This window comes from Carcharodon carcharias, chromosome 10 (assembly GCF_017639515.1).
Source record: "Carcharodon carcharias isolate sCarCar2 chromosome 10, sCarCar2.pri, whole genome shotgun sequence".
Classification (NCBI taxonomy): Eukaryota; Metazoa; Chordata; class Chondrichthyes; order Lamniformes; family Lamnidae; genus Carcharodon; species Carcharodon carcharias.
This window is the reverse complement of record NC_054476.1, coordinates 128306577-128331357: the sequence shown is the minus strand read 5'-3', so window position 1 is coordinate 128331357 and position 24781 is coordinate 128306577. Positions and strand designations below refer to the sequence as shown.

Here is a 24781-nt window from a genome sequence, read left to right as displayed (position 1 = left end):
GCTCGTGGCCTTGGAGGCTATGGCAATGCAAGTGAATATCTAAGTACTTCTTAAACGTTATGAGAGTTTCTGACTCAACCAGACTTTCAGGCAGTGAGTTCCAGACTCCAAACGCCCTTTGGGTGAAAAATTTTCTCCTCAACTCCCCTCTTAGTCTTCCACCTCTTACCTTAAATCTATGCCCCTTGGTTATTGACCCCTCTACTAATGGAAAAAGTGCTTTCCTATCTATGCCCCTCATAATCTTATACACCTCTATCAGGTTCCCTCTCAACCTTCACTGCTCCAAGGAAAACAACCCCAGCCTATCCAATCTTTCTCATAGCTCCAACCCTCTAGCCCAGGCAGCATCCTGTAAATCTCCTCTGCACCCTGTCCAGTGCAATTGTATCCTTCCTAAAATGTGGTGACCAGAACTGCATGCAGTTGTGGCCTAACCAGTGTTTTATACAGTTCCAGCATAACCTCCCTGCTCTAGTATTCTATGCCTCGGCTAATAAAGGTAAATATCCCATATGCCTTCTTAACTGCCTTATCTACCTGCCCTGCTATCTTCAGGGATCTGTGGATATGCACACCAAGCTCCCTCAGATCTTCAGTACTTTCCAGGGTCCTCCTATCCTTGTTGGCCCTCGCCAAGTAACCAACACAATTTAGTATGTGCCTTTTCTTTGTTTCCTGAATGCGATCCCCTCAAAACTACTCATTCAATATGATCCCCTTCAATCTGCTCAGTGTTTCCTTCACTCATTTTCATAAAATCCTTTTGGGGCTGCTTTCTCAATACATATAATCCAGAACTACACTAAGTGACCTCTTTAAACACAATACACTTCCCTCAGTCATTCACTTAATGAGAATCCTTTAGGCCTAAACACTCAGTGAAATACTCTCACAGAATCACAAAGTGCAGAAGAGGTCCTTCGGCCCATCGAGTCTGCACCAACACATGAGAAACACCTGACCTACCTACCTAATCCCATTTACCAGCACTTGGCCCATAGCCCTGAATGTTATGACATGCCAAATGCTCATCCAGGTACATTTTAAAGGATGTGAGGCAACCCGCCTCCACCACCTTCCTAGGCAGCGCATTCCAGACCGTCACCACCCTCTGAGTAAAAAGGTTTTTCCTCACATCCCCCTAAACCTCCTGCCCCTGACTTTGAACTTATGTCCCCTCGTGACTGGCCCTTCAACTAAGGGGAACAGCTGCTCCCTATCCACCCTGTCCATGCCCTTCATAACCTTGTACAACTCGATCAGGTCACCCCTCAGTCTTCTCTGCTCCAACGAAAACAACCCAAGTCTATACAACTTCCCTTCATAACTTAAATGTTTCATCCTGGTGAATCTCTTCTGCACCCTCTCCAGTGCAATCACATCCTTCCTATAATGTGGTGACCAGAACTGCACACAGTACTCCAGCTGTGGCCTCGCCAAGCTTCTATACAACTCCAACATGATCTCCCTACTTTTGTAATCTATGCCTTGATTGATAAAGGCAAGTGTCCCATATGCCTTTTTCACCACCCCACTAACATGCTCCTCCGCCTTCAGAGATCTATGGACACACACGCCAAGGTCCCTTTGTTCCTCAGAACTTCTTAGTGTCATGCTGTTCATTAAATAGTTCCTTGTCAAATTACTCCTTCCAAAGTGTATCACCTCTCACTTTTCAGGGTTAAATTCCATCTGCCCATTTGACCATCCCGACTATATCTTCCTGTAGCCCAAGACACTCAACCACACTGTTAACCACCTGGCCAATCTTTGTGTCATCCGCAAACTTACTAATCCTATCCCCCACATAGTCATCTATGTCGTTTATATAAATAACGAATAATAGGGGACCCAGCACAGATCCCTGTGCTACGCCACTGGACACTGGCTTCCAGTCACTAAAGCATCCTTCTGTCATCACTTTCTGTCTCCTACAACTAAGCCAGTTTTGAATCCACCTTATCAAATTACCCTGTATCCCATGTGCATTTGCCTTCTTTATAAGTCTCCCATGTGGGACCTTGTCAAAGGCTTTGCTGAAATCCTTATAAACCAGATCAACTGCACTACCTTCATCTACACGCCTGGTCACTTCCTCAAAAAATTCAATCAAATTTGTCTGACAAAGCTATGCTGACCATCCTGATCAAACCTTACTTCTCCAAGTGGAGATTGATACTCTCCTTCAGCATTTTCTCCAATAGTCTCCCTACCACTGATGTGAGATTCAGTGGCCTGTAGTTCCCTGCCTTATCTCTACAACCCTTCTTAAATAACGGAACCACATTAGCCGTTCTCTAGTCCTCTAGCACTTTCCCCGTGGCCAGAGAGGAATTAAAAATTTGGGTCAGAGCCCCTGCGATCTCCTCCCTTGCCTCCCTCAGCAGTCTGGCACACAAATCACCTGGACCTGGATATTTGTCTAATTTTAAGCCTGCCAACACCCCCAATACTTTGTCACTCCCTATATCAATTTGCTCAAGAACCTCGCAGTCTCTCTCCCCGACTTCGATGCCTTCATTCTCATTCTCTTGGGTAAAGACGGATGTGAAGTATTCGTTCAACACTCTACTGATGTCCTCTGGCTCCACCCATAGATTGCCTCCTTGGTCCCTAATGGGTCCTATTCTTTCCCTGGTTATCCTCTTCCCATTGATGTACTTATAGAATATCTTGGGATTTTCCCTACTTTTACCAGCCAGAGCTTTCTCATATCCCCCCTTTGCTCTCCTAATTGCTTTCTTAAGTTCCACTCCACTCTGCACTTTCTGTACTCCACTAGTGCCTCTGCTGATTTGGTTCCCTTAAACCTGCTAAAAGCCTCTCTTTTCCTTCTCATCGTATCCCGAATATCTCTGGTCATCCATGGTTCTCTGGGCTTGTTACTCCTTCCTATCACCCTAGAGGGAACATGTTAAGCCTGTACCCTCCCCATTTCCTTTTTGAACCCCCCCCACTGCTCCTCTGTAGATTTCCCCACAAGTAGCTGTTCCCAGTCTACCTTGGCCAGATCCTGCCTTATTTTACTACAATCCACTCTCCCCTAATCCAAAACATTTTTTTGCAACTTGTCTATTTCTTTGTCCATAACAAGCTTAAATTGTAACATGTTGTGGTCGCTATCACTAAAATACTCCCCCACCACCACCTCAGCCACCTGTCCAGCTTCATTCCCCAGAATTAGGTCTAGCACTGCACCATCCCTTGTTGGACCCTCGACATATTGATCTAAAAAGTTCTCCTGTACACATTTCAAGAAATCCACTCCATCCAAGCCCTTAACACTATGTCTCTCGCAATTAATGTTGGGAAAGTTAAAATCACCTAATATAATTACCCTATCAGATCTATTTTTTCAATAAGATCCCGGAGATTGACTCAATGACAGACCACCTTCTAAATGAGATCTCCGTCTCAGATCATTCTCACATGAGATCCCTCAGGGCAGTTCTTAATAAGATCCCCTCCAAGCTGCTCTCTCTGAGATCCCCTCAAATTCATTCTCTCAAAGAGAGATCCTCAGAGCCAATGCCACAGTTTGGAATTGTTTTATTCCAAAGAAAATACTGACATAAGCAGTTATCTAATAACGTGAATCGAGCAGAAACTTGACTGAAAAGATTTACGTTCCTGAGAGAGCTCCATAGTAACTGATACATTGATGGACTGGTAAAAAAAAACACAGAAGATCTACTTATCATCTTCCACCCCACAAGTCTCTGTATTTGACAGATTAATCTTGGCCATTTCTGCTACCTTTACTGCAAATCCACCACCAACCACATCCTTCCCTCTACCTCCTTTCAGCATTTCAAAGTGACCATTTCCACCATGACACCCTGGTCCACCGCTGTATATATCTAATCCCTGTTCCTTTCTCATTTGATTGCAGGAGGTACAATACCTGTCCTTTTACCTCCTGCCACTCCATTTTTCAAGGTCCCAAACGCTCGTCTGGGAGAGACAGGAATTACCTTGTACTTCTCCCTACCCAGGAAACAGTGCTTGCTGCTCACCACGTGGTTTTCTCAACATCAGGGAGACCAATGGTGGATTAGGGGATAGCTTTGCTGGATATCTCTATTCTGTCTGTAATAACGACACCAGCTCCTGTCATCTGCCATCCCTCTGACCCACTTCGACTTGAGCCTCCCTGTCCTTGACATCTTACAGTCAGGGTTCTGACAGAAAGTGTGGAGTCTCATACTTTAAATATTTTTGGAGATTTAAAAAAAATCTTTTCTCTCTCTCTCTTAAATGCCATCTTCCTTTTTCTTTCAGTATGTAACTGACATTGAGTAAACTAATTTTCATCTCGTGGTTTAGATTGCTGGTCTCAGTGAGGATTCCTCAGGCTGAATGGCAAAGGATTCCATAAGGCCATAATATGTCGGGGCAGACGTAGGCCATTCAGCCCATCGCATCTGCTCCGCCACTCAATGAAATCGTGGCTGATCTGATAATCTTCAACTCCACTTTCCTGCCTTTTCCCCATAACTCTCGATTCCTTTACTGATTAAAAATCTGTCTATCTCAGCCTTGAATATACTTAACGATGCAGCCGCTACAACCCTCTGTGGTAAAGAATTCCACAGATTGACAACCCTCTGAGAGAAGAAATTCCTCATCTCTGTTTTAAATGGGTGACCCCTTACTCTGAGATTATGCCCTCTGGTCCTATACTCTCCCACAAGGGGAAACCACTTCTCAGCATCTACCCTGTCAAGCCCCCTAAGAATCTTATATGTTTCAATAAGGCCACCCCTCATTCTTCTAAACTCCAATGAGAACAGGCTCAACCTACTCAACCTCTCATAAGAAACTCCCTCTATACCTGGGATCAACCTAGTGAGCCAGTCGAGTCAAGTCATTGCTTGCTCTGTTGACACCGAACCCAGGCGCCCTGTGCAGCATGCCATCTGTTTCTTTTTGATTTTTAATAACCAACTTGCCTTGCGAAAGCCTATAGGGAGTCTGCGGAAGTGGAATGAACGGCTTAGCAATGGCCAACCGACTAGTAAATCAGGGCAGGCATGGACAGGATAAGAACAAGAAGATAAAAACAAAAAAACTGCTGGAAATCCAAAACGCAGAATTACCTGGAAAAACTCAGCAGGTCTGGGAGCATCTCCGCCGATGCTGCCAGACCTGCTGAGTTTTTCCAGGTAATTCTGCTTTTGTTATGGACAGGATAACACCGTTTCTCAGTGAGACGTCCGCACATTTCACTCTCTCACTTTTCAATCAGCGTTAAACGGCCGCTCAGTGCGAACCGGATCCGGGCGAACTCACACAGTTCAATTCACGGAACAGCCCGATTCCCAAACCCAGGGCAGCTGCAGATTCTAATTTCTTTACCCCGTTTACCATCCAGTTCACATAGTTACAGACATTTACCTGCCGCCTCCATCCTCCTTTGTCAGCCCACTTGGAAATGACGAGGGTCCGATACCTCGGCTGTCTTTCCGGTCTCCAAGCAAAGAGAAGTTTCGATTTTGCTTCATTTCCGATCGGATGAAAGTTTCAAGTTCGCGCCAAATATTCCAGCCCAAGAACCCAGCGCCTCGGGCATTGTGCACTAGGATATCGGGCGAGGAACGGGAGGATTCAAGATTCACCAGCGAAAAGAGTCAAACTGGGCGAGGAGCTCACAGGGACCGTTTTACTCTCCAACAAGTCAATAAGGGAGGTTTTTCCGAAGCAGAGATGTAAGGAACTGAAAACCGGGGAGGGGTGATCCGAACAGACAAAAGGCAATTGCTGAAAGTTGCGCAAGGAAGTTACTAATTTTTTTCGAGACAATGCTGAGCAAAACTTGGGAATAGGTGAGGGATAGGAAAGGAAGGGCACCGCTAAAATAGGGAATAGCATGATGGAGGTAAGAATGAGTGAGGTACCCCAAAGCCCTATGTTGGAACTGTTACTATTTCTACTCTGTATCAGTGATTTGGATTCCTCGGGCGTGAACTGAAGGGGGGAAGGGGCGTATTGCTCGCCCATTGCTGATTTCAACTGGGATCAACCTAGTGAACCAGTCGTCAGGCCGTGGCTTGTTCTGTCGACACAGGACCAGGTGCCCTGTGACCCCAGGTATAGAGGGATTTCCTTATGAAAGGTTGAGTAGGTTGGGCCTGTACTCACTGGAGTTTAGAAGAATGAGGGGTGGCCTTATTGAAACATAAGATTTTTAGGGGGCTTGACAGGGTAGATGCTGAGAAGTTGTTTTCCCTTGTGGGAGAGTCTAGGACCAGAGGGCATAATCTCAGAGTAAAGGTTTGCCTGTTTAAAATAGACTCGAGGAATTTCTTCTCACAGGGTAGTGAATCTGTAGAATTCTTTACCGCAGAGGGATGTAGCGGCTGCGTCGTTAAGTATGTTCAAGGCTGAGATAGACAGATTTTTAATCAGTAAGGGAATCAAGGGTTATGGGATTAAGAGGCCAGAAGGGGAGGCACAAAAAGGGTGCCCTGGTGTCACAGTCCTCACCCCCTCTTCCCCCTTCCCCCCACCCCATCCCCCGGTTGCCACTTTTACCCCGAGTTGGAAAATTAGTAGATTGCTGGCCACTTTCCTTCCACCTTCTCCCACCCACTGTATTATGATGGCGGAAGTGGAAAAAGGCCTTTAATTGGCAACAACCGAAGGCATGGAATACTGCAAAGGCTATGTGCCCTGACAATAGTACTGAAGACGTGCTACAGAACTAGCTGCGCCCCTAGCCAAGCTGTTCCAGTACAGCTACAACACTGGCATCTATCTGGCAATGTGGAAAATTGCCCAGGTACGTCTTGTCCACAAAAAGCAGGACAAATCTGACCCAGCCAATTAGCCAGTCTACTCTCAATTATCAGCAGTGATGGAAGGGTTTGTTGACAATGTTATCAAGCAACACTTACTCAGCAATATCCTGCTAATTAACACTCAGTTTGGATTCATCCAGGGCAACTCCATTCATTACCTATTTATAGCCTTGGTCCAAATGTGGACAAAAGAGCTGAACTCAAGAGAGTGACAGTGTTTGACATCAGGGAGCCCAAGAAAAACCAAAGTCAATGGGAAAAAGAGGGAAAGATCTCCATTGGTTGGAGTCATACCTAGCACAAAGGAGGATGGTTGTGGTTTCTGGATGTAAGTCATCTCATTCCTGGGACATCGCTGCAGGAGTTCCTCAGGGTAGTGTCCTAGGCCCACTCATCTTCCGCTGCTTCATCAATGACCTTCCCTCATTCATAAGATCAGAAGTTGGGATGTTCACTGATGATTGCACAATGTTCAGCACCATTCATGCCTCCTCAGCTACTGAAGCAGTCCGTATCCATATGCAGCAATACCTTGACAATGTTCAGGCTTGGGCTGCTAAGTGGTAAGTAACATTTACACAACACGTGGGGGTTAGCAATGACTAGAAACTGAACTGGAGCAGCCACATAAATACTATGACTATAAGAGCCGGTCGGAGGCTGGGAATTCTGCAGTGGGTAACTCACCTCCTGATTCCCCATAGCCTGTTGCACCATCTACAAGGCACAAGTCAGGAGTGTGATGGAATGCTCTCAATTTGCCTGGATGAGTGCAGCTCCAACAACACTCAAGAAGCTCAACACCATCCAGGACAAAGCAACCTGCTTGACTGGCACCTAATCCACCACCTGCAACATTCACTCCCAACACTACCAATGCACAATAGCAGCAGTGTGTACTATCTACAAGATGCACTGCAGCAACTCACCAAGGCTCCTTTGAAAGCACTTCCCACCCATGACCTCTACCACCTAGAAGGACAAGGGCAGCAGATGGTTGGGAACACCACCACCTGCAAGTTCCCCACTAAATCACACCCCATTCTGAATTGGAACCTTATTGCCATTCCTTTACTGTTGCTGGGTCAAAATCCTGGAACTCCCTTCCTTAACAGACTCTGGGTGTATTTACATCACATGGACTGCAGCAGTTCAAGAAGATGACTCACCACCACCTTCTGAAGGACAGTTAGGGATGGGAAATAAATACTGGCCTAGCCAGCGATGCCCACATCCTGTGAAAGACAAAAAAATCTTAAGGGCCTAAAACAAGTGAGTGGGCTGGCTGACACCTGACCCACCCATCATAATATGGGGGATAGCTCAGGAGTGGGCGGGAAGGAGGGGGCTGCTAGCCACCCATTTTATTTTATGTGTTCCCTGCCTTCAATTGTGCCAGCATCCCAAGGCACTTCGCAGGCACAATATAAAACAAAGTATGACAGCCAACCATATAGGGAGACAGTAGATTTTAAGGCGTGTCTTAAAGGTGGAAAGTGAGGTAGGGAATTGTCAGGGAATTCCAGAACTTGGAGTCTGAGCAATTGAAGGCACGGCCACCCATGGTGGAGCAATTATGATTGGGAATGCATAAGAGACCAGAAATAGTGGAGCACAGATATTTTAGAAGGTTGTGAGGCTGAAGGTGATTACAGAGAAAGAGAGGGGCGTGACCATGGAGGAATTTGAAAACAAGGATGAGGAATGTAAAATTTAAATTGCTTGACTGGGAGCCAGTGTAGGTCGGTGAGTACAAGACTGATGGGGAACAGGACTTCCTATGAGTTAAGACACGGAGAGCAGAATTTTGGATGACTTCAAGTTTACGGAGGGTACAATGTGGGAGACCAGCCAGGGGTGCTTGAATAGTCGAGTCTAAGGCTAATTATGCATGGATGATTACTTCAGAAGCGGGTGAGCTGAGACGGGCAAAGTTAAGTATTGTTACAGAGGTGGAAATAGGTGGTCTCGGTAAACGTGAGGTTGGAAGCTCATCTCAGGATCAAAGTTGCAAACAAACTGGCTTAATTTCAGACTGTTGCGGGGAGAGGGATGGAGTCGGTAGCTAGGGAATGGAGTTTGGAGCGTGGACCGAAAACAACGGCTTCACTCTTCCCAATGTTTAATTGGAGGAAATTTCTGCTCACCCATTACTGGATGTTGGATAAGCCATCTGATAATTTAGCAACAGTGGAGGAATCGAGGGAGATGGTGCTAAACAAAATATGTGAGTGAGCTGCAGTATGGCAGCTAAAATGTAATGCAAACAGATGTAAGGTATTACACATAGGAAGGGAAAAAGGCAATGTAGACATGAATGTTGTTTAATAGTTAGGGATGAAGTTGAAAGGAACTTGGGAGCCTTAAATTCTCAACATATCCAGACAATGGAGAGTAGCAATTAATAAAGCCAACAGATTTAAGACATTAGCCAAAACTAGTCAATGGAAGTTGTGATGAAACTATGAAGTGATGTGGTCAGGGCTCACCTTGCATATTATGTTTAATTCTGGTCACCAAAAAAACAAAGGAAAGGTTGGATTTCCAGCATCTGCAGTTTTTTTGTTTTTATCGAAAGGTTCAAATGCTGGAGACAGCACAAAAAAAGCCATTAGGTTGATACCTTGTGTCAGTGGTTTATGTTATGAGGAACAACTTCAGAAACTTGGGCTATTCAGCCTGAGGGGAAGTGTTTGGTTGCACTGAATGCATGAATTAAGATGGGTGATGTGGCCATTCTTCATCCCTAAATATTTTGTGATATTTTAAAGGAAGTGTCTATTTGCTTTTTCAATACTGAAGAATAAAATGGCTCATGGAGTTTAACTGGGGTTGTGATTGATAGAGGGGACTATTTAAACCAGGAAGTAGAGGAGGAAGATGTTTATGTATGAAGAATAATCAAAAAGATTCAGATGGAAGGGGGAGGATGGGGAGGTGAGGGAAAACAACACACATCACTATACCAAAACAATACTAAATCTAAGGGAATCATAGGTCAAGGAAAAAGCAGTAAGGAAATAAAGCAGGCTTGTCCAACCTTTTCGCCTGAGGGGCCACATTTCAATTTTTCTCAGGCTCAGGGGGCCAATGAGCAAATTTCAGAAAGATAGGGTTTGGCACAACATTAAACATGAATTTTACAGACACACATACGTACATACACTCACCCACAAACACTCACTCATTCATCCATATTCACATATACTCACTCAGTAATTCACCCATCTTCACATACACTCATTCACCCAACCTCTCACACACACTCACTAACCGATCCTCACACACACTCACTCACTTACCCATCCCCATACACACGCTCACCCTCACAAAAAATTGGCTGGAGTGGGCGGTGGGGTTGGTGCGATGAGAGTGGCAGAGAGATATGGAGAGAGGCCTGAGTCATAGTGGCACCCAAATGCGGGCGCCTGCTAAGAGGAGCTCCAAGAGCCAGAAATGCAGCCTGAGCTGGGCCAAAACTGCAAGAAAGCAGACAGAGCCACATGGCGTGGTGAGCAGAGGCCCCGCGCATGCTCCAAAATGCCTCTATCTTCACATACAGTTTCCAGTGTTTGCTGCACCTCCAATCACCACCTGATTCTCTCCCATGTTTGCTGCTGTTGGCTCACCATTGAGCCTATCAGCAGCAAATACGGGAGAGAAACAGGCTGTGATTGGAGGAGCAGTCCCTGCAGGAATCTTGAAACTCACTGACCCATCTTGTTGGCATTTTCACCAATCGATCCAGGGACCACATTGAAGGGCTTCTTGCAGGCCACGGTTGGCCAAGCCTGAAATAACAGTATAACATAAATGAAGCAGAAGCGTTTGAACATATGGAGATATAGAGAACTGGCGGAGGTCCAGAAGCATATGTGACTGACTTAGAAGAGTTAGTATATGCAGAAAATGTGGACGTTGTGGGTATAATGGAATCATAGTGGATGGAGTAGATAGGATATAAGAATTAAAGGTTAAAATTCTAGTTGAGATAAGTGAGAAGGTGTACAACTTGAGATATTTGTAGCTATGTCTGTTTCGAAATATGTAAGCGTTATATATAATTAATCACATTGTTTCCTCATTAGAGACCAAAATTCATGCCTTAGTTTTCTCATTTCCTTTAAAAAAATATCACTGCTACCATTCAAATATTAATTAGGCTTGATAATGTTAGAATCTATTAAAGAATGTGATAACTGGACACTTTGAAAATAATGATACGATTGAGCAGAGTCAACATGGATTTATGAAAGGGAAATCATGTTTGTCGAACCTGTTGGAGCTTTTTGAAGATGTTACTTGTAGCATAGATAAAGGAGAACCAGTGGATGTGATGTTTTTAGATTTTCAGAAGGCTATTGATAAGGTCCCACACAGGAGGTTAGTAAACAAAATTAGAGCACGTGGGATTGTGGGTAATAAACTGGCATGGATTGAGAATTGGTTAACAGATGGAAAACAGAGAATAGGAATAAACAGGTCATTCTCAGGATGGCAGACTGTTACTAGTGTGGCACTGCAAGGATCAGTGCTGGGGCTACAGCTGTTCACAATCTATGTAAGTGATTTGGATGTGGGGATCAAATGTAATATTTTTAAATTCGCTGATGACACAAAACTAGGTGGGAATGTGAGTTGTGAGGAGAATGCAAGTAGGCTTCAAGGGAATTTGGATAGGCTAACTGAGTGGGCAAGAACATGGTAGATGGAATATCATGTGAATAGATGTGAAGTTATACACTTTGGTAGAAAAAACAGAAAGGCAGAGTATTTCTTAAATGGTAAGAGATTGGGAAGTGTTGATATTCAAAGGGACCTGGGTGTCCTTGTTCATGAGTTACTAAAAGCTAGCATGCAGGTGCAGCAAACAATTAGGAAGGCAAATGGTATGTCGGCCTTCATTGCAAGGGGATTTGAGTACGGGAGTAAAGATGTCTTACTGCAATTGTATAGAGCCTTGGTGAGACAGCACCTGGAGTATTGTGTACAGTTTTGGTCTTATCTAAGGAAGGATATACTTGCCATAGAGGGAGTGCAATGCAGGTTCACCAAACTAATCCCTAGGATGGTGAGATTGTCTTATGAGGAGAGATCGAGGAGACTGGGCCTGTATTTTCTAGAATTTTGAAGACTGAGAGGTGATCACACTGAAACTTACAAAATTCTTACAGGGCAAAACATGGTAGATGTTGATAGGATGTTCCTGCTGGTGAGCCTAGAACCAGGGGGTACAGTCTCAGGATAAGGGGTAGGCCATTTAAGATTGAGATGAGGAGGAATTTCTTCATTCAGAGCGTGGTGAATCTTTGGAATTCTCTATCCCAGAGGGCTGCAGAAACTCAATCATGGAGCATGTTTAAAACAGAAATCAATAGATTTTTGGATACTAATGACTATAAGGGACCTGTGGATTGTGGGGAAAAATGGTGTAAGAGGTAGATAATCATGATGTTCGATTAGTAGAGCAGACTTGACAGGCTGATTGGCCTACTCCTGCTCCTATGTTTCTATAATGCCATTGATTAGGTTTAGGCTTACAAGCCTCTCATCTTGCGTAGTAAATGGTCAGTCTTGCCATTAAATCATTAAAAATAGTGGCATATGTTATATGTTACTGTTTCAAAATATTCTGTATTCAGTACAATTAGGAAGTAATTCATCCTGGCTGGGTCACATTGAATCATTCTGGTATAGTCTGCTTCCTCTTTATTCAGTTCATAGTGATAGCTACGAGAAGTCCTATATACAGTAAGTCCCTGTTTTAAGTTGCTTCATTCAATATCGTTCCTGTTTAGCCTTGTGGATAAAACAGGGCCAGCAAATGCACTTAGCAACAGAACTTCTGCCCAATTGGCACCATTTTGGAGCGGCCTCTCCTGCTCGCCGATTCTCTCCCACTCCCTGCCTCTCTCTCACGCACCAGTCCTCCAGCTCCCCAGGCTGGATTAAATGGTGGCGACAGGAGTTTCACCCACTGGTTGAAGAGCCTGCGGGAGCCCTGCATCTCTACTTTTATGGAAAGCCTGCCAAATTAAATGCCACTTAGGCACTTAACTGGACATGACAGGTCTTCCCTGGGATCAAGGATCCGGTGGGGGGTGGGGGTGGAAGTCCCGACTGCTGAGATCTTCCGGCCAAACACAGGCTGGCAGCACTATTGAACAATGGCAGCACCGATGAGGTGGTGGCTCATGCCATATGACACACACCAGAGGCCTAGTACGGTCGCTGGCTCCTAGGCCACAGGTGAGTGATGGTGGGAAGGGGGAATCACAGGGGAGGGGTCAGCAACAAAGGCAGGGGGTATCTCTATGTGCTTCTTCCTTCCTGATGCTGGGCCCATTCAATCTGAGTGCCTTTGAACAAGGGAGCCCGCTTGGAAGCCTAGAAACTCCCCACAGGTTTGCTTGACAAGATCCCTGTATAGCATGACCCCGACCCACTGCTGGGTTATAATACTAACAGTGGCAGTATGAGGTCTTTAAGTTGGCATTAATTGCCTACTTAAGGGCCTCAGTTGGCAGCAGAATAGAAGGCAGCCCATTGGCTTTTGTGTCATGGACTTAATTGTGGTGGAGCTGCCCAATGGCCACCCTCTCACCTTAACCCCTGCCACCAAACTTGCCATGGGGAGGGCATTAAATTACGTCTCCCACTCTCCCATTTGCCAATTCTTTTCTGCTCGCTGTCCCTCCTGCTTGCTGCCCCTCCCACTCTTCTTCCTTATCTTGTCCTCCTTCCCATTTGCTGCTCCAAATGCTCCCTCACTTGCTCCCTGTCGCCACATTTCTCCTGAACTCTCACTCACAGCAGAGGGAAGCAGCAAGCAGGAGTCGTCAAGTAGGAAAGGTCAGCGAGCAGGAGAGAGTTGGAGAGCCGGAGAGAGTCGGGGACTGGAGTGTGTCAAGGAGCCAGAGAGAGTCGGCGAGCAGGAGTGTGTCGAGGAGTGGGAGAGTGTCACGGGGCGGGAGATAGTTGGGGAGCAGGGTAGAGTCGGGGAGTAGGAGAGTCAGCGAGCGGGAGTGTGTCTGGGAGCGGGAGAGAGTTGGTGAGTGTCATGACATGGTAGGTGGTATGTGTCAGGAGGACCAAATCCACAAGGGAAACATGGTCACGCTATCACAACGGTTTTGCAATTTGTACTTATTACAAGATATGTGCACTGAATTCAGAAGCAATGAGATGTTAAAAAACTAAATTAAAACATCTATTAACAAAAGAAAAGCTTTCAAGCGCATACATAAGATTACAGTTACTTAATACAAAAACAAATTCCAAAATTCGTAATTAATCTGAATCTCAACTACATACCCCTTTAAGGCAACAGAACAAAATAGATTTTAAATTTAAATAGCAAGCCAGCAAGTTTACCACAGCACCCACTCAACAGTGGCATTCCAAAGGCTTTCCTCTACCCTTGGTTACTAGACACAGCAGACTTCTGCTAAAGTGGCTGACTCCAGGTCTGTTTTACACGGTCCTCTTACATCTTACATGGACCCCCAACAGTCTTCCATACCTCTTTATATGTTTCTCTCTCTTTAATCTGTAAATTTCATTGTTCTATATGTCTTTGGAAATTTAATTTTCCCATAATATAAAAATCTCTCATGTTGCCAATATGGTCAGTACCTTTGGGAAAAATAAACACACTGCTTGTCTTGCTTATCTTGTTAGTTATACACATCCTATCATCCCTTTAAAACCTAAACAACCCCTTCAAGTATCTAAACATGCAAATTTCCTTCACATCCTATATGCTAAGCCCTCATCTGTTTTTACTCGTTAGCATTTCAAATGCCTTTTACCCCAACTTCTTTTGATAATCTCAAGCTTGCAGTCTGACACTAATTCAATTAAATCACATAGACAGAACCATTGCACTCACAACCATAAACCTACTTTACAATAAACCATAATATAATGAAAAATATGTTAGTTAATATGTGAGCTGGGGAGAGTTGGTGAGTGGGAGAGAGATGGCGAGTGGAGAAGAGTTGGGGGAGGAGAGCCTCGGGAGTGGGTGAAAGTTGAGGAGCGGCGAGAGTTGGGGAGACAGAGAGTCAGCAGTTGGGGGAGAGTCAGGAGTGGGGATTGAATAGGGGAAAGGTGAGTGGGATGCAAGTAGGAAGAGCATATTTCTTTATATTTTTAAATTTTTTTAAAGTTATTTCACTTATGAATATAGGAATTTGGGAATGTACAATATTTCAATTTATAGGGCTAGTGTTTCAATGTTTTTTTTCTGATGAGAAATGTTTTTCAGAACCCAACTACAACTTTTACATTGATTGTAATGGGAAAATCTGATTCACTTCTCAGGAATGCAACTACAAATTTACCGAGGAATCACTGTATTCGATCCTGATGCTCAAGGGCAGGATTTCAAAGAAAATGTTATTTCAAACACTGTAGAGGTAATTTAACCCATTTTGTTGTGAATGAAAAAGTGTTTGTTTGTTGCCAAATTTATTTTTGGTTCTATCCTTTTGGATCATCCGACAAAACAAGATGGCAGTTAAAAGAATTGCATGGATATATTTTATGATTTAATTGTTTCCACCGCTCCTTGCTGACTGCTGCTTCTTGATTGGTAGTTTCCGTATCTTTTTTGTACTTCTTCACTGGTAGTTTTTGTTCCTGTTTGACATCTGTTGATTTCTTACTCCTTCGATTAAAATTTTCAGTCTTCAGATGTGACCATCATTAGCGAGGATCGCATTTATTGCTCATCTCTGGTTGCCATGATAATGTGATAGTAGGCCACCTTTTTGAAATGTTACTCTTTGATACAACTGAGTGGCTTACTAAAACACTTAAGAATCAACCACATTGTAAGGGGTCACATATATGCCAGACTGGGTAAAGACAGCAGTCTAAACGATATTGAAGGACAATCTGACAGCTTTAATGTCATTTTTACTGATACCAGCGTTTTATTGCCAAATTTTTAAAAACTTAAATTCTCAAACTATCATGGTGGGATTTAAGTTCATTTTCTCTGACTCATTAAACCAATAACATAATCAGAACACAAATGTACTTGGCTGCGATTTGTTGCTAATCTGAAAATGATGTTTAACACATTTAAGTGTGAGGTGCACTTATCATACACAAACGCCACATGCAAGTATGATAGACCAGTCTGCAGATATGTTTTGCATTCACTTTTGCTCCTGCCAGAGCTCTTTACATCATTCAGACATAATCTTTACACTGCAAGTTAACAACTCTGGTGTTATTACTTACTATTTATTAACTAAATAATTTGCTATTGATTATCAAGGTGGATTGGAGGAGTGATTCCACCATCCTGTTCCACCAGCAGAGGGCTGTACTTGCAAACAGCACTCTGACTTGTAGCTTCCTGCTAATCGTGTAGAATTGCAGAATTAACCCTATATGCACATGATGAATAGATTTCTGCCAAATTTCTACCTACATATATTGAGAGGTTACATTATCCAGCAATCCTTTTCAATATGGCAACTTAGGCCAGAGCTTAGAAGCATCCTTGAAATCACTTTGCTTTGAGCAGAAATTTCAATCAAACATCAGTTGGAGGGAATTTTTTCTTCTGTAGATTTCAGATTAAAGTCCCTTAAGCTTCTTATGTACACAACGCATGATACAAGTGTGTTTCAAGATCACACTCAAAACTGAATGAATTCTGCAATAAAAGTGATCAGGTCACCAACAGCAAACACTAAGCTTAAACTATAAATGTAAACTGTATGACTAAGAAAATCAAATGGAGACATGTAGAAATCTTTATTTCCTCTTATTACTTCTTTTAGGTAGACACTGTATGGACAAATTACATTTTGAACATCTGACAAAGCAATGGACCACTAATACTGTAGCTAACGCACATAGTCATCAATATCCCTGGCAAATTTCCCACGAGAATAATACTCATATTCTCTTTTCTCCCTTTCTTCATCTAATGCTTTTCTGGCTCTGTGCACATGTCGCTTAGCTTTATTCCTTGAGTCCTCATAATCAATATCTTCGTCATCATCATCCTCATCATAGTCCTCATCGCCATCTACATCGTCATCTATATTCCTCTTTACCTTCTCGTAATAACCACCAGCAGGAATTCTTCCATCAACAGACCTCTTTATCTTCTCATAATAGTCTTCAATATCTTTTATGGCTTTCACCTGGAATACTAGAAAACAAACAGTGATCTAAAAAAAATTATAAACAAAGCTTAAATGTATTTTATAATTAAAAACAAATTCCTTGAACGATTTCTTGTACACATGTTACCGAACATATTTCATGATACTTTAACAATATGTTTTAATTGAGGGCTTGCATTCTGTAGTAAATGAAGTTCCCTCTCCCTCAGTATTCTCATTTTCCCTCTTTCTCTTCTGAAGATGCAGACTCTGGGCAAATTATAGTTCCGCAGGAATTGATCATATTCCAGTTCCATGTTTAAATTACTATTTTTGATGCATAAGCCGAGATACTAAGTGTGGGATGGCTATTTAACTGGAAAATATCATAGCAAATACTAATCCTTTCATTATCCAACATCCAGACTTTCTAACAAGCAATATTAGGGTACCTAAATAGCAATATACCTCAAAGGATTATCTTTAATTGTTAATACATTTTTCTCTTTACATATGTTGATTGACCATTTGTTTTTGTTAGAGTTCAGTGTACTTTAAATATGTATCACCATGCAAATTTCTCAAATACAAATGATACAATGTCAAAGCTCTGCAGTCCTGCCACATACAGTCATGAATGGTGGTAACTAAACAACTAAATGGAAGGAGGGAGGGGAAGGAAGCTCCATGAAAATCCCCATCTGCAATGGTGGTGAAACCCAGCATTTGAGTGCAAAAGAGGCTAAGTATTTGCAACTACCTTCAGCTAAAATTGTCAAGTTAATGATCCTTCTTAGCAGGTTCCTGTAGTCTTCACCATCACAGATACCAGTATTCAGTTCGATTAATTCCAGGGTACATCAAGAAATGGCTGAGTATATAGGACAAAGAAAAGGCTATGGACCCTGACAATATGCCAGCCGCCTGTGTTCCAGAACAAACCACATCTTTAGTTAAGCTGTTCTAGTGCAGATACAACACTAGCACCAAACAGAGTGTGTGGAAGAATCAGCCAGGTATTTTCTGTCCAAGCAGGACAAATCCAACCAGTTCAATAACACTGCTACTCACCAAAGTGATGGGAAAATTGTCAACATTGCTATTAAGCAACACTTACTTCACCAGTAAGCTGTTCAATTATTCTCAGTTTGGGTTCCACCAGAATCACTTTGTCCAGACCTCATTTGGGCCAAATTTGGATGCGAGCTGAATTCCAGGTGAGGCTTTTGGTGTTAAGACAGATTTCGACAAACTGTGGCACCAAGGAGTTCCACTAAAACTGAAGTCAGTTGGTATCAGGGGTAAACTTTCATGTTGTGGTCACTGGAGGCCAATTATATCGGCCCAGTCCATCGTTCCAGGAGTTCCTCATGGCAGCTTCCTAGGCCCAACCATATTTAGCATGCTTCATCATTGTTTTATGATTAGGGTTCATGGGTGAATGCAGTGTTCAGCTCCATTCACAATTCCCCATGAGGCAGTACATTTCTACATGTTGCAAGACCTAGACAACATGGCATTATCATTATTGAAGTTGAAAAGCCATGCGGACTCGAAACATTGGCTGTGTTCCTCTCCGCAGATGCTGCTGGACCTGTTGAGTTTTTCCAGGTATTTTTATTTTTGTTTTGGATTTCCAGCATTTGCAGTTTTTTGCTTTTATCATGGCATTACCATTAGCAAGTTCTCTATCAACATCCTAAATGCCATGACTACAAGAGCAGATCAGAGGCTGAGTATTCTGCAGGGAGTTCTCTTTAGTCCCCAAAGCCTCTCTACCAACTACAAGAGTGTTATGGAATATTTTTCACTTGTCTGGATGGGTGCAACTCCATTGTGCTGGACAGAGTTATGTATAATCTCATATTTCTGCATTGTATAATATTCCAAAAGATGATCTAATTACAGCACAAGGCAAACCAAAAAACGTAGGATGGGCTTGAGATGCTGATAGACATAGACATGAATCCTCCCAATAAAGAACGAAGGAGAAAGCACAATTGGATACATAAATGATAATTTGTTTTAATTCCAGTCCACACAAACACTGGAGGTATTATCAAATTATGATATATCCTACATATTGGAGAAGTATATTCAATAAATTTCTGCTCAAAGCCTTTTTATTGTATGTATAATGGGAACTTAAAAAAAAAACAAACTATCTACTAGAATTAGTGGGAAATCTTTTCCTATATGGTGACAATCGCCATACATGCTGCCAGTTGGAGAGATCTGTACTCTAATTTCAGGAATAGAATCTGACTTCAGACTCCCTTAACTGCAAGAGCAGATCTCACCTGTGAGGCAAGCTGATGTTGGTCTGTATGGCCATAAAGTACAGCTAGTGTAATTAGATTACTATAATGGCTTATGTCTTTTCAGAGTATGCTTTGTGCAGCAGAATGGAGGCCAGAGTAACAGGAAATTTCTATGGAAATTAAGGTACCAAGAAAAAAAGAGGCCATACAACCTTCAAGCAGACATTCAAAGATACAAATAGGGCTAGTTCTCAACAGCTGCATGGATCAGGAATTGAAGAAATAACTCTGAATGAGTTATTTTGATGCCTTATTTACCTGTCTCCTCCCTGTGGGGAGAGTTTGGCTGTTGCTTATGAGCTTGTGTTTGTCATAGGTTCAGTGCTTGGAATTCCACATTGTCTTCCAATGGGTGACCTGCAGTGTTGGTCAATAGTACTCTTAATATCCTGATAAAAACAAAAAAACTGCAGATGCTGGAAATCCAAAACAAAAACAGAATTACATGGAAAAACTCAGCAGGTCTGGCAGCATCAGCGGAGAAGAAAAGAGTTGACGTTTCATGACCCTTCAACAGAACTAGGTGAATCCAGGGAAGGGGTGAAATATAAGCTGGTTTAAGGTGTGTGTGTGGGAGGGGGGTTTTGGGTGGGTGGAGAGAAATGGAGGGGGGTGGTGTGGTTGTAGGGACAAACAAGCAGTGATAGAAGCAGATCAAAAGATGTCACAGACAACAGAACAAAAGAACACATAGGTGTTGAAGTTGGTGATATTATCTAAATGAATGTGCTAATTAAGAATGGATGGTAGGGCACTCAAGGTATAGCTCTAGTGGGGGTGGGGGGAGCATAAAAGATTTAAAAATAATGGAAATAGGTGGGAAAAGGAAAATCTATATAATTTATTGGAAAAAACAAAAGGAAGGGGGAAGAAACAGAACGGGGTTGGGGATGGAGGAGGAAGCTCAAGACCTAAAGTTGTTGAATTCAATATTCAGTCCGGAAGGCTGTAAAGTGCCTAGTCAGAAGATGAGGTGTTGTTCCTCCAGTTTGCGTTGGGTTTCACTGGAACAATGCAGCAAGCCAAGGAAAGACATGTGGGCAAGAGAGCAGGGTGGAGTGTTAAAATGGCAAGCGACAGGGAGGTTTGGGTCATTCTTGCGGACAGACCGCAGGTGTTCTGCAAAGCGGTCGCCCAGTTTACATTTGGTCTCTCCAATGTAGAGGAGACCACATTGGGAGCAACGAATGCAGTAGACTAAGTTGGGGGAAATGCAAGTGAAATGCTGCTTCACTTCAAAGGAGTGTTTGGGCCCTTGGACGGTGAGGAGAGAGGAAGTGAAGGGGCAGGTGTTACATCTTTTGCGTGGGCATGGGGTGGTGCCATAGAAGGGGTTTGAGGAGTAGGGGGTGATGGAGGAGTGGACCAGGGTGTCCCGGAGGGAACGATCCCTACGGAATGCCGACAAGGGGGCTGAAGGGAAGATGTGTTTGGTGGTGGCATCATGCTTGAGTTGGCGGAAATGGCGGAGGATGATCCTTTGAATGCGGAGGCTGGTGGGGTGATAAGTGAGGACAAGGGGGACCCTATCAGGTTTCTGGGAGGGAGAAGGGGTGAGGGCGGATGCGTGGGAGATGGGCCGGACACGGTTGAGGGTCCTGTCAACGACCGTGGGTGGAAAACCTCGGTTAAGGAAGAAGGAGGACATGTCCTCTGGGGATCTTCCTCCCACAGCTTCCAACCTGATATTCACCCAACCTCGGATGGCCCGCTTGTACCTCCTACCCAAAATCCACAAACAGAACTGTCCTGGTAGACCAATCGTCTCAGCTTGCTCCTGCCCCACAGAACTCATTTCTCGTTATCTTGACTCCCTTCTCTCTCCCCTTGTCCAGTCCCTTCCCACCTACATCCGTGATTCCTCTGACACCTTACGTCACATCAACAATTTCCATTTCCCTGGCCCCAACCACTTCCTCTTCACCATGGATGTCCAATCCCTCTACACCTCCATCCCCCACCAGGATGGTCTGAGGGCCCTTAGCTTCTTCCTCAGAGGCCTGAACAATCCCCATCCACCACTACTCTCCTCCGTCTGGCTGAACTTGTTCTCACACTGAACAATTTCTCCTTCAACTCCTCTCACTTCCTCCAAATAAAAGGTGTGGCTATGGGTACCCGCATGGGCCCCAGCTATGCCTGTCGCTTTATGGGGTATGTGGAACATTCCTTGTTCCAGTCCTACTCCGGCCCCCTTCCACAACTCTTTCTCCGGTACATCGATGATTACTTCGGTGCTGCTTCATGCTCTCGTCGGGACTTGGAAAAATTTATTAATTTGCTTCCAATCTCCACCCCTCCATCATTTTCACGTGGTCCATCTCTGACACTTCCCTTCCCTTCCTTGACCTCACTGTCTCAATCTCTGGTGATAGACTGTCCACCAATATCCATTACAAACCTACCGACTCCCACAGCTACCTCGAATACAGCTTCTCACACCCCGCTTCCTATAAGGACTCCATCCCATTCTCTCAGTTCCTTCACCTCCGTCTGTTCCGATGATGCTACCTTCAAAAACAGTTCCTCTGACATGTCCTCCTTCTTCCTTAACCGAGGTTTTCCACCCACGGTCGTTGACAGGGCCCTCAACCGTATCCGGCCCATCTCCCGCGCATCCACCCTCACCCCATCTCCTCCCTCCCAGAAACATGATAGAGTCCCCCTTGTCCTCACTTATCACCCCACCAGCCTCCGCATTCAAAGGATCATCCTCCGCCATTTCCGCCAACTCCAGCATGATGCCACCACCAAACACATCTTCCCTTCACCCCCACTGGCGGCATTCCGTAGGCATCGTTCCCTCCGGGACACCCTGGTCCACTCCATCACCCCCTACTCCTCAACCCCCTCCTATGGCACCACCCCATGCCCATGCAAAAGATATAACACCTGCCCCTTCACTCCCTCTCTCCTCACCGTCCAAGGGCCCAAACACTCCTTTCAAGTGAAGCAACATTTCACTTGCATTACCACCAACTTAGTCTACTGCATTCGTTGCTCCCAATGTGGTCTCCTCTACATTGGAGAGACCAAACGTAAACTGGGCGACCGCTTTGCAGAACATCTGCGGTCTATCCGCAAGAATGACCCAAACCTCCCTGTCGCTTGCCATTTTAACACTCCACCCTGCTCTCTTGCCCACATGTCTGTCCTTGGCTTGCTGCATTGTTCCAGTGAAGCCCAACTCAAACTGGAGGAACAACACCTCATCTTCCGACTAGGCACTTTACAGCCTTCCGGACTGAATATTGAATTCAACAACTTTAGGTCTTGAGCTCCCTCCTCCATCCCCATCTCCTTTCTGTTTCTTCCCCCTTCCTTTTGTTTTGTCCAATAAATTATATAGATTTTTCTTTTTCCCTCCTATTTCCATTATTTTTAAATATTTTTAAATCTTTTATGCTCCCCCCACCCCCACTAGAGCTATACCTTGAGTGCCCTACCATCCATTCTTAATTAGCGCATTCGTTTAGATAATATCAACAACTTTAACACCTATGTGTTCTTTTGTTCTGTTGTCTGTGACATCTTTTGATGATCTGCTTCTATCACTGCTTGTTTGTCCCTACAACCACACCAACCCCCTCCACTTCTCTCCCCCCACCCAACCCCCCCCACCCCCACACACCTTAAACCAGCTTATATTTCACCCCTTTCTTGGATTCACTCAAGTTCTGTTGAAGGGTCATGAGGACTCGAAACGTCAACTCTTTTCTTCTCCGCCGATGCTGCCAGACCTGCTGAGTTTTTCCAGGTAATTCTGTTTTTGCTCTGCTTCATTTTTTTAACTGCTATTTTGCTTTGAAGCTTCAGAGCCCAAGGCAAACGGCTGAAGCATGCATTGAAGAAACAGAGTTTAACAATTGTCATATCTACTTGCAAGAAAGACCGTTGCACTTATTAAAATGTTTGAAGCCTTTTCGTAGGTATACTCTCTCCTTGCTTCCTTTTACTACGAATACAGATTGGTGTACCACATGGGTTTAGATCAGTACAGGAATACTGGGGAGCAATCCCATTTAACATCTATGGGTGTGTGGATTGCTTCCCTTTCTGCAGACTGTATTTATTGTTGAACTTCTCAGACCTGGCTGTGCAAAGGTATACCAGGGCCTGCACCTTTTTGAATTGTCATGTTAATGCCATTTTTACTTGATTCATGCTCCAAGGACCCTGCCAAGATATCAAGTTCTGCACTATTTTGAGCCAAGGTCTTTTATTTTGCTGGATGACATGAACAGGTGTTGTATATTTATTGACAGTGAAGCCTTTCTTTCCTCATAACTCTCACTGCCTGCTGAAACTTTTCTAGTTTTCTGAAATGCTCAATTCAGCAATGTATGGCAGTGATCTGGGCATTTGCTAGTTCTTTTGAAATAAACAATTGGCTGTTTTATATTCTGTGAAGGCAGCTTTTTCCATTTGAGATTGTGAATTCATGTAAATCTGCACTGAGTTTCCATATGAAGAATCCTGTGGCTGATTTTAACTCAATGGGAGGAATATATTCAGGGGCCAAGGTCAATGACAAATATCAAGGGAAGTGCTGGCTGGCCAGTGGGTGGAAGCGAGATTTCAGATGATAGCAGGCTGCTGCTGCAAACCCAGAGGAACAGTCCCCTACATTCAGGTAAGTGGTTGGGAGGGGAGTTAGTGGATGTCATTCAGGGTTGAGATGGAAAAAGAGGTCAGGGGAGGCTCCTTGTTAGGCCAACCAGATTTTCTTTATTCAGCCATTTGTTGCATACTGCAGGAATTCAATTTCTTTTTTACAGTTGCCCAATCATTCTGTTTGATCATGGCTTTTGATTGCATCATTTGTTTTCAGATAGGGCATAAAAAGAAAATGACTGGCTCCATTTATGGAACCTTCATTCTAACACATCACCAACATGACTTAATGTAATTTAAATGCATGTTCTCCACATTGCAGATATAGTTAATATAGTCAATAAAGTTGGTCTGCTAGTGAGGGCTGCAATAAAAACAGTAGTAAAGGAGAATCCTTTGAGAATAAAGACCTAAATATGTAAAAGTGCAAAGGTGAATACATCCCTAGTTTGAGTACTTTCTTGGCACCGGGCTTAAAGCAAAACTGACAACATAATCATTAAATTTTTGTAAGTGATTTTTGCCAGGAAAAGGGATATTCATTTACTTGCCTGGTAAAGGTGCTTTGTAGAGCATTGGGCTTCATTAATCCCATGTCACATTCTTTTTCGTAGATGCCAGACCCCAGCCGTAGAAAGCAGGCAGTTAAGTTTGAGGGTCTCACCAATTGGTTTCCCATAATCCCTTGTGGTTTGTTCATACACCAGCCTCGAACCTTTCTGCAGCATTTCAGTTAGTGATCTAGAAACCAGACAAAATAATCTAGGAGGAAGATATTAGGCCAACCAGAAGAAAGAATATTGCAGGGAAGGGTCGAGAGGGTGTATAAGGATTAGTGACAAACAAAATTAAAAATGGTGTACTTTGGTGAGGAACTTTTTTTTTTATGTTGGTGCTTCACTAATTCTGTAAC

General features: G+C 43.7%; 2 protein-coding genes and 1 long non-coding RNA gene across 14 annotated transcripts in view; 1 reads left to right on the top strand and 2 right to left on the bottom strand.

The window, feature by feature from the left end:
• LOC121283151 (caspase-1-like) overlaps positions 1-5536 on the bottom strand; it is a 40625-nt gene extending 35089 nt beyond the window's left edge. For both annotated transcript variants that reach the window (XM_041197312.1, XM_041197311.1), the window contains exon 1: positions 5401-5536. In XM_041197312.1, coding sequence (XP_041053246.1) covers positions 5401-5413 — 13 coding nt within the window. In that variant the 5' untranslated portion in view covers positions 5414-5536. The remainder of the gene's footprint in view (positions 1-5400) is intronic.
• Positions 5537-5592: 56 nt separating this feature from the next.
• The window catches only part of LOC121283154, a 48704-nt gene continuing 29515 nt past the window's right edge, over positions 5593-24781 (top strand). Inside the window, exons 1-2 of the long non-coding RNA XR_005944201.1 lie at positions 5593-5711; positions 15129-15223. This is a non-coding gene — a long non-coding RNA (uncharacterized LOC121283154). The remainder of the gene's footprint in view (positions 5712-15128; positions 15224-24781) is intronic.
• Positions 16563-24781, bottom strand: part of LOC121283153 (protein bfr2-like) — a 52617-nt gene continuing 44398 nt past the window's right edge. For 5 of the 11 annotated variants that reach the window (XM_041197319.1, XM_041197318.1, XM_041197321.1 and 2 more), the window contains 2 exons: positions 24420-24609; positions 16563-16980 (listed from right to left, as the gene is read on the bottom strand). In XM_041197319.1, coding sequence (XP_041053253.1) covers positions 16670-16980; positions 24420-24444 — 336 coding nt within the window. In that variant the 5' untranslated portion in view covers positions 24445-24609 and the 3' untranslated portion in view covers positions 16563-16669. Of the gene's footprint in view, positions 17000-24419; positions 24631-24781 lie in introns of all 11 variants that reach the window. The other 6 variants (XM_041197316.1, XM_041197315.1, XM_041197313.1 and 3 more) reach the window with 3 other exon arrangements.